At 50.0% G+C, this 13475-nt stretch overlaps 1 protein-coding gene across 1 annotated transcript in view; it reads right to left on the bottom strand.

The window, feature by feature from the left end:
* Positions 1–7199: 7199 nt before the first annotated feature.
* The window catches only part of ppp1r16b (protein phosphatase 1, regulatory subunit 16B), a 12001-nt gene continuing 5725 nt past the window's right edge, over positions 7200–13475 (bottom strand). Inside the window, exons 3-8 of the mRNA XM_062460640.1 lie at positions 13275–13417; positions 11141–11266; positions 10064–10139; positions 8456–8585; positions 8089–8275; positions 7200–7874 (exon numbers count right to left, since the gene is read on the bottom strand). Of these exons, the coding sequence (XP_062316624.1) occupies positions 7422–7874; positions 8089–8275; positions 8456–8585; positions 10064–10139; positions 11141–11266; positions 13275–13417 (1115 nt within the window). The 3' untranslated portion in view covers positions 7200–7421. The remainder of the gene's footprint in view (positions 7875–8088; positions 8276–8455; positions 8586–10063; positions 10140–11140; positions 11267–13274; positions 13418–13475) is intronic.

Genomic DNA, 13475 nt, shown 5'->3' with positions numbered 1-13475 from the left:
ATATGAGTTAAAAGGCCTATGCTAATAAATGTTAGAACTTCCCTGGCCTCTTCGCAGGCCGCTGACAATGCAGTATCTGCGGCTTGACCATTAGAGCAGCCCACGTTGAAAGTGGGGCGTCTGTGTAATATGAGCGGAAAAAACTAGACTAGATAATGCCTAGCTTCGGAGCTTGGACTCCAGTAGCCTGCACGTTTCGGAAATTAAATGACCTAAAGTCAGACACATATGAGACATCCACATAAAAAAGGTTTGAAATATCGCACCTTATGTTAAGTCTATTAGCCTACAACGCATAAGCATCTACGTAGGCCACCAAATGACCTCTGCTCATTTGAACATAGTTGAACATTGTTTTGTAGTGGTTGTTAGCCGTTAAACCTTATCTCTTCTTCCAAAGTTTTCTGAATTATGAAGATAAGGTGACAGTAAATGTATTACGGTTAAGTTAGTCGTTGACAGACAGATTCTCACACAGGAAGTTCATACAGTTCTCACAGTAAATTTACGAGGCCATTTCACAGATAGACCACTTTAAATTGGAAACTATAGAGAGGAGATAAGAGCAAGAGATCACCCTGTACTTCTGGTTACAAATAGCAAACGAACTTCTCCCTGAACTCGTTTAAATATATATTGTTGTTGTTGGTTTGTTGTTCATCCTGATTTCCTGTGGTAATTTAGTTTGGTCAGATTATGCCGGCAGACATACTCCACATTCCGTCCTTTCTGTGGCGAGGATTCTGTGCCTCTGGAATGTCACCCTCGGACTGTAGCGCTGTGAAGCTGGCAACAAGCCACTTTAAACAGCCTACCACGCCAGCCGAAACTGTACCAACTAGCTTCTTTAATACCTTAACACCAGCTCAGTTAATACCTTGACAACACCAGCTCAACACACAGAAATGTAATTAACGCTAACTCAACAACAAGATACTTTATAGATCATTATGTAGACTCTGGCTACTACAGACTGTGGGAAAGTTGTCCTTATTATTAGGTAGATGTGCTGCATATGTTTACAATTATGTTTCCCTTTTTCTCAAATAAAACATAAAACAGGAAGTTGTGGTATTTCATGATGAACCACCATTTCCAAAATGTTGATCACTCATCAGGGTGACAGGTGACACTAACCACACAGTCACATGACCCCTCTGTCAACACCATAATCCCTGTCGTCACTCATCACCACTATAAATTTACCCTCGGCTGCAGAGCAGTTGTTAAACAAGTTGTTAAACCAACTCTCCGGAAGCAGACTGATGGAATCTGTCTGTGATGGAATCTGTCTATGATGGAATCTGTCTATGATGGAATCTGTCTATGATGGAATCTGTCTATGATGAAATCTGTCTATGATGGAATCTGTCTATGATGGAATCTGTCTGTGATGGAATCTGACTGTGATGGAATCTGACTGTGACGGAATCTGATTGTGCAGCTCTACGACATACACAGATATATTCTCTGACACTCACATTTCTTTTTATAAATGTGTATATCTTAAACAAGTTGAAGTTGGAGATTCTTCAGCCATCCCTCTGGCTGAGTGGCTGACAGACTCCAAGGCTTGTCTCAGTGAAGCCCAGGATCCCTCAGCCTGGCAGGCCAGCTCTGACTTCGTGACGAGACTGAGAAGATTGGGTCGGTTTCCAAACAAACCCTGTGATTGGCTCGCAGCGGTGCTTCCGGTTCTGTGTGAGTGTCAGTGTCAGCCCTGGGGAGCTGGTCTCCGGAGTGTGGCAGAGCACTGCAGGGCCCCCTGTGGGCAGGGAGGATTAAACACAGCAGCTGGTCTCACACTGACTAGTCACTGTGGTTACTTTACACTGTGCCTTGTAGCTGAGATGTGGTTACTTTACACTGTGCCTGGTAGCAGAGATGTGGTTACTTTACACTGTGCCTGGTAGTAGAGGTGTGGTTACTTTACACTGGGCCTGGTAGCTGAGATGTGGTTACTTTACACTGGGCCTGGTAGATGAGATGTTATTACTTTACACTGTGCCTGGTAGCAGAGATGTGGTTAACTGCTGAGATCTGGTCACTTTACACCATGTCTGTTAAATTCAGACTGAGGGGGGAGGAGGTGGAGGGGGTAGCAGGGGAAGGGAGGGGAGAGAAGGAGGGGGGGAACAGGGGGAAGGGAGAGGAGGATGGGGGGAGCAAGGGAGGGGAGAGGAGGGGGGGGAGGGGCAGGGGAAGGGAGAGGAGGGGGGGTAGAAGGGAGACTGGGGGGGGGGGGGGAGGCGTCTCCTCTGGGCTGAGGTCCATGTTGCTCCAGATGGAGGCGGAGAGGGAGAGGGTTAGAGAGGGCTGGGCTTCACGCCAGCTGGCCCTCTCTGAATACCACAGTACCAGAGCACCACAGTGACAGGCCCCAGCCTGGGTCCTCATGGGGCAGCTCTGCTCACAGGGAGGGGAGGGAAGGGGAGGAAAGCTAAAGGTTAATACCAGAGATGCGAAGTAACAAAGTAGAAATACTTCATTACTGTTCTTTCTGGTATCAGTACTTTACTTCGTTATAGATTTTTCTGACAACTTTTTACTTTCACTCCTTACATATTTTACACAAACATCTGTACTTTCTATTTGTAACATTTTCAAACCAGGCTTGTTACTTTAGTTTTAATCTGTATTTGATGGCATTTTATCTGTATTTGATGGCCTGTTGACATGACAGAGAATAGAGACATTCCTGATCACCCAAGGCCATATATGAGGGAGATGTTTGTAATAGGATGTGAGGTCCAGTTACCATGTGACACTAAAACGGGTATTAGTAATGGCTACTTTTTACTTAAGTATATGTCAGATCCTACTTCTTTACTTTAACTTATCTGAAAAAGTATATTTTTAAAAGCGTCTGCTAAATGCATAAATGTAAATGTACTTCTACTTGAGTGAAGGACGTGTACTTTTGCCATCTCTGCACTGTTGTTAAACTGTTATTACACTGTTATTACACTGTTATTACACTGTTATTACACTGTTATTACACTCTTGCACTTTTGAGGTTCATGTTTAATTTGTAACTTGTTTAACTACATGCTCTTATGGTTATTCCCATTGGCACTTATTTTCTTTTCACAATGTGTGCTTCATGTTTGGCTACTCAATGTTTTGGGGCTATCTCGTTGTTATGATCAGTGCCCTATGCACTTTTGTAAAACTCTCTCTTGGAAGTCGCTTTGGATAAAAGCGTCTGCTAAATGAATAAATGTAAATGTATAACATTGTTGTTACACACGTATTACACTGTTACACTATCATTACGCTGTTATTACACTCTCATTATCATCATCATGCGACTACACTGTTACTGTTGCAGAGATGGGAAGTAAGAAAGTACAAATACTTTGCTACTGTACTTAACCCTTGTGCTGCCTTCGGGTCACATGACCCAAAGGTTCATAACGAACCATCGTTGTGTTTACCCAATTTTACCCAATACAAAAATAAATAAAAATAATTTTCTTTTAACCTTCGCAATGTGGGGGGTCTGAGACAGCCCAACGGTTAAAAGAAAATGCTTCACTTTGTTGTGGTATGCGGTAAAGTTGTTGCAATACGACGGTGGGTCACAATGACTTATGGGTCAGAATGACCTGAAGCTAACACAAGGGTTAAGCAGATTCTTCTGGTATCAGTACTTTGCTTCTCTATTTTTCTGACAACTTTTTACTTTCAAAACTTTCCAGTCTTTTGACATGAGTATCCGTACTTCTACTTGAGTGAAGGATGTGTGTACTTTTGCCATCTCTGGTTAATACTGAGCCAATATCATGTGATCATGGCTACCACTGCTTGCGTAATTTTATTATATTCTATACATTCTATTTACCTGTTCTATAGGTCAATTCTAACATTCTATACATCTATTCTTATAATAAATCCTATACATTAATTCTATACGCACTGATCAATGATGTTGACTCGCAAAATACACAAAACAAATACACACCAGTAACCTTCGCAGTCGCACACTTCTCGTAGACAATGAATTACTCCAAATGCTCAAAATATACAATTTATTCAAAATATGTTAATGCACCCATCAGTATTTCCAGTACTTACAAAATCAGTAGTTTCAATGTTTCTCTTTCTTTCTCAACAGCGAAGCCTGCAGTCTCTGACTGTTCTACGTCAATACTGTTCTGGCTGGACAGGGTGACAGGTATGGACAGGGTGACAGGTATGGACAGGGTGACAGGTATGGATAGGGTGACAGGTATGGATAGGGTGACAGGTATGGACAGGGTGACAGGTATGGATAGGGTGACAGGTATGGACAGGGTTACAGGTATGGATAGGGTGACAGGTATGGACAGGGTGACAGGTATGGACAGGGTGACAGGTATGGACATGGTGACATGTGCTGTGGATGGCAGGTATTGGCCACGACAGTAAGAAGAGAATCAATCCTTCAGAAGACACCCAGATGTGTACCACCACCAGTACACGTAAACAAGTCCGTCCAATAACGCAAACTGGCTCGATGTTTAGTCTTTAAAAGGCCAGCTTCTCATCACAATGACAGAGTACAATGTAGCAATACTAAGTTACACCTGGTGCAGTTCATGTTGGACTTGATGAAACGATATTTACAAGACCTGTTTGACACAGGGCTGATTTAAGGGCTTGGAGGGGTGTCAAGAGAGAAAGCTGGAGAGAGCACGAGAGAAAGAGAGGAGAGGGAAAGAGGGAGGAGGAGGAGTGATTGAAGGAGGGAGACAAAGATAGAGATAAGAGAGATGTGTATATATATATCGAGAGTGAGAAGTAAAAGTAAGTATGAGGTTAACATCTCACATCAGTCCAGAAGACTCCTTGGCACTGGAGGTGATGAGGGTTAGGGTGCAGGGTGTGGGTGGGGGGGAGGGTGCAGGGTGTGGGTGGGGGGGGAGGGTGCAGGGTGGGGGGGGAGGGTGCAGGGTGGGGGTGCAGGGTGGGGGAGACAGATATGAGGGTCCCACAGACACAGAGAGACTTCAACACCAAACAGAGTTAGTCAGAAAGACCATAGCTACATCTAGACACACTAGGTTACATGCTGAAGAGTTGAATATGTTACACTGGTGCTTTCAGAGCTCTATATACACACACACACAGACACAGTTAGATACGTGAAGCTCTACACGACACTCTGTGTTCACAAGGGAGAGGTGTTGGTATGGACGGTTGTGGCCTTTGCTGCTGCAGACTGAAGTCTTAGTTTGATCCTGTCTCTGTTCGTATTTAAGTCGTACATGATATCATTCCGATTAACATTCCTGTCGGTTCTGAGACACGATCAAATCTGTATGTGCTATATTATACATTAATATTCGACGAGGAATTCCCCAATATGAAACTTTGTCGATTTTCAAACGGGCCGGTCATTTGTTCATCATGCTCGTAATGTAACACTATCATTTTGACGTGGGTAGGAACGTTTTAGGAAGGCTATCCTGCAGTATGGCGTTATGTGGACGTAAATAAGATGCTACATTACTATTTTGCTGGGTTACATGAACAACTACAGTTCATAGGTTCCTACACACAGTCTCTCACACACCTGTCTTACGCACACACCTGTCTTACGCACACACCTGTCTTACGCACACACCTGTCTTACGCACACACCTGTCTTATGCACACACCTGTCTTATGCACACACCTGTCTTACGCACACACCTGTCTTACGCACACACCTGTCTTACGCACGAACCTGTCTTATGCACACACCTGTCTTATGCACACACCTGTCTTACGCACACAAACCTCAGGTTCTTAAGAAGGATTACTGAATTAGTACTTCAAACAACATGAAAGTCACCAAACAACTTTGTGCATTGGTGAAGTCAGGGATTGTGGTAGTCACTTTGACCTCACTTTTGAAGCTTTTCACAAACCATAACTCACCACTGGTTTTTGTGTTTGTTTTGGAATGTTTAGTGGAGACAGGTTAACACATCTGACTGAAGTTACCATGGAGACAGGTTCAGATAACACTTCCAGGACACTTTAAACCGTTCTAGAAATCACTGTTTTATTAACTGCACAAAACTCGATTCTTCATGATTTTGAGGGCATGGACTCACAGTGACCCTGAGAGTCTGTAAACCCTTCCTGATTAGGTCTGGATATCTGAACCTGTCGATATTATTATATTAAATAATAATATATTATATATTACACACACACCAGGTAAGAACAGTATCTGTCAGTCAACACATGAACATCGTGTCTGCTCTACACGTTTCTGGAAGACACACTCAACCAGTCTTTGCTATTTCATCCACTCCACACAATAATAAATACACAGATGCTACACTTACAGGAACCATCTATATACAACAATTACTCTCATAAATAATATGCTATAAACTGTACAAACTTTTCTTTCCTTCCAAAATCGCTTGTTTTAAATGAGCTACGAGGATGTGAGAACTTCAGGTACTCTGGATGTGTAAATACAGCTCATATTCCGAGAACACATGTAGACCCCAGTCTAGACACTGGAGACAATACTGACACACTGTGCTGCAGCTCAAACCATTCTCCCTTCGACGGCGGGGGTGAGGGATGGGGGTCAGTATCTTGGTGCGGGGGTGAGGGATGGGGGTCAGTATCTTGGTGCAGGGGTGAGGGGTGGAGGTCAGTATCTTGGTGCGGGGGTGAGGGGTGGAGGTCAGTATCTTGGTGCGGGGGTGAGGGGTGGAGGTCAGTATCTTGGTGCGGGGGTGAGGGGTGGAGGTCAGTATCTTGGTGCGGGGGTGAGGGGTGGAGGTCAGTATCTTGGTGCGGGGGTGAGGGAGAAACCAAACTCCCCTTCAAAACCCAAAACAGGAAGGTCTGACCCTGTCTGACCTCTGCCCCAAATATGCCCTCTGACCTTACACTTCTTTATAGTTCCTGCTACAAGCTCCTGTCATGGAATCCCCCAACCCCCTCCCCCACCCACAGTGGTTTAACCTGTCACATGACAGGATGTAGTATCCCTTTAAATATGAGGGGGAAGAGTCCATCTCTCAAGAGCAGAGTTTGACTCAGCCTCTCCTACTTGGAGAACAACAGTATCCCAGCCTCCCTCACCTCCTCTTCCTTCCCTCCCTCCCTGCTCCCTCTCACCCTCCCTCACCTCCTCCCTCCCTCCCTCCCTCCCTGCTCCCTCCCACCTCCTCCCTCCTTGCTCCCTCCCTCCCTCACCTCCTCCTCTTCCTCTAGGTCAGTCAATATTTCAGTTAACAAGTTAAGAGGTTGAGTGAAAGTGAAGCTCCACCCTAGTGCATTCTAGGATCCGGCTTGCTGTGTGTGTGTGTGCAATCACTCCTGCTCCTCCCCGGTCACATGACTCCTGGCCTCCACCACAGTTCTGTCACATGACCCGTCCTGCTAAGTCACATGACCCGTCCTGCTAGGTCACATGACCCGTCCTGCTACGACACACAGCAGCAGGTGCGCCTGCCAGGCTCCACCTCCTCCACCGGCTGCTTCAGTCTGAGGATGGGCGGGTCTCCGCTGGCGGGCGTGTAGTAAACCGCGCTGCCATTGGATGAGACCAGGGGCATGCGGGAGTCCTCAGGGCTGCTGTTGACTTCGGGGGCGGAGTCAGGCGATCCGTTTCCTAGGTGACCGTTGAGCAGCGGGTGGCTGAGCAGCTTGGCCGCCGACCTCTGCTTCTTGAGTTCCGACAACGTCTGAGCGCGCTCCTTAGGCCACGCCTCCTCTGAGGACGACGGGGAGGCCACTCCCCTGCTGTCCAGGCACGGAGCCTCCCCATTGGTGGGCGTCGGAGTGGGGGTGGACGTCGTCGTGACGACGAGGAGGCCGTTGGGTTTCGCTCCGTCTTTGAGGATCTTCTGAGGCTTGGCTCTCTCAGTGGGCCTCCCCTGGAGAATACAATTACTCTGCTGTTACTAAGTCGTACTTTACCTTAGTTTAGCAACTAGTACTAATGCTCTCTTTCTGAATTTCTTTCTACTTTCCCTTTCCTTGGCAAACAAAGCTGAGGCTAAAGTTGAACAAAATGGCGCCCACACACCACACCACACACACACCATCCACCCTCAATACATAGGAGCAAAAACTCTACTATCCACTCACCGTCAGGCTGGACTCCAGTTCGGGCTCCTTCTCCTTCCTCTCCTCCTTCCTCTCCTCCTTCCTCTCCTCCTTCCTCTCCTCCTTCCCCTGCTCCTCCCGCCCTCCTCGCCACACGATGGCCTCCGTCTCGTACTCTTTCCGACACATGTTGTGTCTGTCCGACAGGCTGGCTCTCCTCACCACCTTCCTACACACACACGCATGAACACACACCGTCACATTACCTCAAAGATATTACAGTTTTAGGATGCAGTGTGTGTGCGTGTCCAGCAGGTGGCCCTAAAGACTGCTAGGGTGCAGTGTGCATGCATGTCCACCAGAGGGCAGCGTAGGCTGATGAGGTGTAGTGCTTCAGTGTGATATTCACCCGCGGCTGCCTGCGCTGGAGGTGCGTCTGCAGAGCGACGTCTTGTGTTTGAGCTGAGACTTCATGATAATGTCATGTTTGTGTTTGAGGTCCAGCAGGATGTTCCGGAACTCCTCGTCTTCGCACAAGTCTGGGGGGGCGGGGGGGGGGGGGGCGGAGGCAAAGGGCAAAGGTCACCACACAACCTGATCTTTCGGTGGACAGCCTGCTTCTTGTCAAGTGCCTTTTACCCATTTAAAAACGTAACTGCTTATTCTGCTTGGAACAAACGAAAATATGGATCAGTATTTTGTGAAGAGCGGGGCAATATGGTCCCAATAGTGGGGCGGCTCGTCTACACCGATCTCTGTAGATGCACTCCACACCCCATAACGCACCTCCCGTCAGGGCTGTAGTGGTTCCTCTAACCCGTCTATCCAGCAGCGTGTCAGACCAGCAGCTGACGCAGTCACCCAGAGCAACAACGTCACAATAAAACACCTGAAGAATTTTGCTGCGAGGCATTACAGAACAACGGTTCTTTTAAAAAGTATGTTTTTTGTTGCGTCTTGGTGTTTTTGAGGTCAGTCTACAGCGTCCATTAAGGCAGATGGTGGAGCACAATGCCAGGGTACCTCAGGACAATGCCAGCACAATGCCAGGGTACCTCAGGACAATGCCAGCACAATGCCAGGGTACCTCAGGACAATGCCAGCACAGTGCCACGGTACCTCAGGACAATGCCAGCACAATGCCAGGGTACCTCAGGACAATGCCAGCACAATGCCAGGGTACCTCAGGACAATGCCAGCACAATGCCAGGGTACCTCAGGACAATGCCAGCACAGTGCCACGGTACCTCAGGACAATGCCAGCACAATGCCAGGGTACCTCAGGACAATGCCAGCACAATGCCAGGGTACCTCAGGACAATGCCAGCACAGTGCCACGGTACCTCAGGACAATGCCAGCACAATGCCAGGGTACCTCAGGACAATGCCAGCACAGTGCCACGGTACCTCAGGACAATGCCAGCACAGTGCCAGGGTACCTCAGGACAATGCCAGCACAATGCCAGGGTACCTCAGGACAATGCCAGCACAATGCCAGGGTACCTCAGGACAATGCCAGCACAGTGCCAGGGTACTTAGCAGCCTGTTTTGGCTCCCCGCTGATGAAAGTAGGGGTTAGAGGATTGGAGCTTTCTGAAATCTATGAACCTTTATTTCATTTAGGTGGTGTTTGTAGGGAGGCTTGACTTCTCACACCAGGTCAGGAATTAGAGAGGAGAAAAGGAGGAGAGGAAAGGAGGAGGAGAGGGGAGGAGGAGGAGAGAGGGTGAAGTGTAGGAGGAGAAGAGAGGAGAGGAGGAGGTGAAGTGTAGGAGAAGAGAGGAGAGGAGGAGGTGAAGTGTAGGAGGAGAAGAGAGGAGAGGAGGAGGTGAAGTGTAGGAGGAGAGGAATAGACAGGACCGGAGGAGAGGACAGGTGGAGTAGGACGGAGGTGTAGGTGTACCTACCTATAGGGAGGAGGAGAGGACAGGTGGAGTAGGACGGAGGTGTAGGTGTACCTACCTATAGGGAGGAGGAGAGGACAGGTGGAGTAGGACGGAGGTGTAGGTGTACCTACCTATAGGCGTCTCCTCCAGATGGGTTTTGGCGTTCAGACTGGCACCATGAGACACCAGAAGCTCTGCTACATGCATCTGCAACCACAACATACAACACATGTTGTGCTTGTATGTTGGTACCATGTGTGTGTGTGTGTATACCAGTGTTGTAGTCAAGACCATCTAAACCAAGACCAAATCATGACCAAGACCAGAGTGTATCGAGGCCGAGACAAAACCAAGACTTTGAGGGGTCGAGGCCGAGTCAAGGCCAAGACCAAGGCAGGGCGAGACCGGTTAAGACCAGACCACTCAAAATACACACGCAGTAGGGTTTGACTAGGTAATATCCTAAGTTAGTTTGATCTGTAACTGTATTTGAACTAAAAAACAGCACATCTTAAAGTAGTGCTGTGTGCTTATGGCCAGACAAAACAGCCTATGTTCTTTTTCTTTGAGGCGCATTAGTAAGCCTACTCGGTCTCTCTCAAACACTGCACACACCACTGTTCCAACACAACGCACACACTGCCACTTCCTGTTCCAACACAACACACACACTGCCACTTCCTGTTCCAACACAACACACACACTGCCACTTCCTGTTCCAACACAACACACACACTGCCACTTCCTGTTCCAACACAACACACACACTGCCACTTCCTGTTCCAACACAACACACACACTGCCACTTCCTGTTCCAACACAACACACACACTGCCACTTCCTGTTCCAACACAACACACACACTGCCACTTCCTGTTCCAACACAACACAAACACTGCCACTTCCTGTTCCAATACAACACAACCTGTATATACCTGTGTGTGTTATTGGTGTGTATATATGTATATATGAGTGTATATCAATATGTGTATGTATATACAAATATGTGTGTGTGTATATATAAATACGAGTGTGGGTGTATATATATATATATATATATATATATATATAAATACGTGGGTGTGTGTGTGTGTGTGTGTGTGTGTGTGTGTGCGTGTATGTGTATATATATAAATGTGTGTGTGTGTATGTATATACAGTACCAGTCAAAGGTATAAATCTGTGTGTGTGTGTGTGTGTGTGTGTACCTGGCCCCAGCAGGCAGCAGCATGGAGAGGCTGCCATCCATCACAGTCCCTCAGGTCCATGCTGGCTCCTCCCTCCAGCAGCAGCTCTGTAGCCTGGACGTAGCCATTGGCTGCTGCGATGTGGAGCTGGGGAGGAGGAGAGGGGGAGGAGAGGGGGAGGAGAGGGGAGGGGAGGGGGAGGGAAGAAGAGGAGAGGGGGAGGGAAGGAGATGAGAGGGGGAGGAGAGGGGAGGAGAGGACAGGGGAGGAGAGGGGAGGGGAGGAGAGGGGAGGGGAGGGAAGGAGAGGGGGAGGAGAGGAGAGGGGGAGGAGAGGAGGAGGGGAGGGGAGGGGAGGGGGAGGAGAGGGGAGGGGAGGGGAGGGAAGGAGAGGAGAGGAGGAGGAGAGGAGAGGAGGAGGAGAGGGGAGGGGAGGAGAGGGGAGGAGAGGGGGAGGGGAGGGAAGGAGAGGGGGAGGAGAGGAGAGGGGAGGGGACGAGAGGGGAGGGGACGAGAGGGGGAGGGGAGGAGAGGGGAGGGGAGGGGGAGGGGAGGGGAGGGGAGGAGAGGGGAGGGGAGGGAAGGAGAGGGGGAGGAGAGGAGAGGGGAGGGGACGAGAGGGGAGGGGAGGAGAGGAGAGGGGAGGAGAGGGGGAGGGGAGGGAAGGAGAGGGGGAGGAGAGGGGAGGGGAGGAGAGGGGGAGGGAAGAAGAGGAGAGGGGGAGGGAAGGAGAGGAGAGGGGGAGGAGAGGGGAGGAGAGGACAGGGGAGGAGAGGGGAGGGAGGGAGGAGAGGAGGAGGGAGGGGAGGAGAGGGGGAGGAGAGGGGGAGGGGAGGAGAGGGGAGGGGAGGGGGAGGGAAGGAGAGGAGGAGGAGAGGGGAGGAGAGGAGAGGGGAGGAGAGGAGGAGGGGAGGGGAGGAGAGGGGAGGAGAGGGGGAGGGAAGGAGAGGAGAGGAGGAGGAGAGGAGAGGAGGAGGAGAGGGGAGGGGAGGAGAGGGGAGGGGAGGAGAGGGGGAGGGGAGGGAAGGAGAGGGGGAGGAGAGGGGAGGGGAGGAGAGGGGGAGGGAAGAAGAGGAGAGGGGAGGGAAGGAGAGGAGAGGGGGAGGAGAGGGGAGGAGAGGACAGGGGAGGAGAGGGGAGGGGAGGAGAGGGGAGGGAAGGAGAGGGGGAGGAGAGGAGAGGGGGAGGAGAGGAGGAGGGGAGGGGAGGAGAGGGGGAGGAGAGGGGGAGGGGAGGGGAGGGGAGGAGAGGAGAGGGGAGGGGAGGGGGAGGGAAGGAGAGGAGAGGAGGAGGAGAGGAGAGGAGGAGGAGAGGGGAGGGGAGGAGAGGGGGAGGGGAGGAAAGGAGAGGGGGAGGAGAGGAGAGGGGAGGGGAGGGGAGGGGAGGGGAGGAGAGGAGAGAGGAGAGGGGAGGGGAGGAGAGGGGGAGGGGAGGAGAGGGGGAGGGGAGGGAAGGAGAGGGGGAGGAGTGGGGAGGGGAGGAGAGGGGGAGGGAAGAAGAGGAGAGGGGGAGGGAAGGAGAGGAGAGGGGGAGGAGAGGGGAGGAGAGGGGACAGGGGAGGAGAGGGGAGGGGAGGAGAGGGGAGGGAAGGAGAGGGGGAGGAGAGGTGAGGGGGAGGAGAGGAGGAGGGGAGGGGAGGAGAGGGGGAGGAGAGGGGGAGGGGAGGGGAGGGGAGGAGAGGAGAGGGGAGGGGAGGGGGAGGGAAGGAGAGGAGAGGAGGAGGAGAGGAGAGGAGGAGGAGAGGGGAGGGGAGGAGAGGGGGAGGGGAGGAAAGGAGAGGGGGAGGAGAGGAGAGGGGAGGGAGGGGAGGGGAGGGGAGGAGAGGAGAGAGGAGAGGGGAGGAGAGGAGAGGGGACATTTTACATTTCAATTTTACATAATTTCAAACACAACGTAATAAGAAGAATACCTTCATGCTGGCTCAGTTCAAACCATTGAAAGAAAAAAAAAAGTCAATTATGGGACACAAACATTTATACGTGAAAATCCTCCAAACATTATTAGTCACAAGCGTACAACTTGCACTTGCTTCTGGCTGCATCATTAAATACCACCTGAAGCTTTTCCATTTTCTCTTCACTAGAGCAGCACCAGAGGAGGGCTGTATGCAGTATAATAATACAACAGGCTTTCAGCCCATTTAACATCCTCTGTACACAACGGGCCAGCATGATGACCTGTGGATCCAGTTTGCAACACTGGCACTGCACTGCGTCATCAGAAACACACTGGCACTGCACTGCGTCATCAGAAACACACTGGCACTGCACTCCGTCATCAGAAACACACTGGCACTGCACTGCGTCATCAGAAACACACTAGCACTGCACTGCGTCATCAGAAACACACTGGCACTG

The sequence above is a fragment of the Osmerus eperlanus genome, chromosome 1 (assembly GCF_963692335.1).
Source record: "Osmerus eperlanus chromosome 1, fOsmEpe2.1, whole genome shotgun sequence".
NCBI lineage: Eukaryota > Metazoa > Chordata > Actinopteri > Osmeriformes > Osmeridae > Osmerus > Osmerus eperlanus.
Note: the sequence above shows the minus strand (reverse complement) of the source record. Positions and strands in the feature narration are given on the sequence as shown.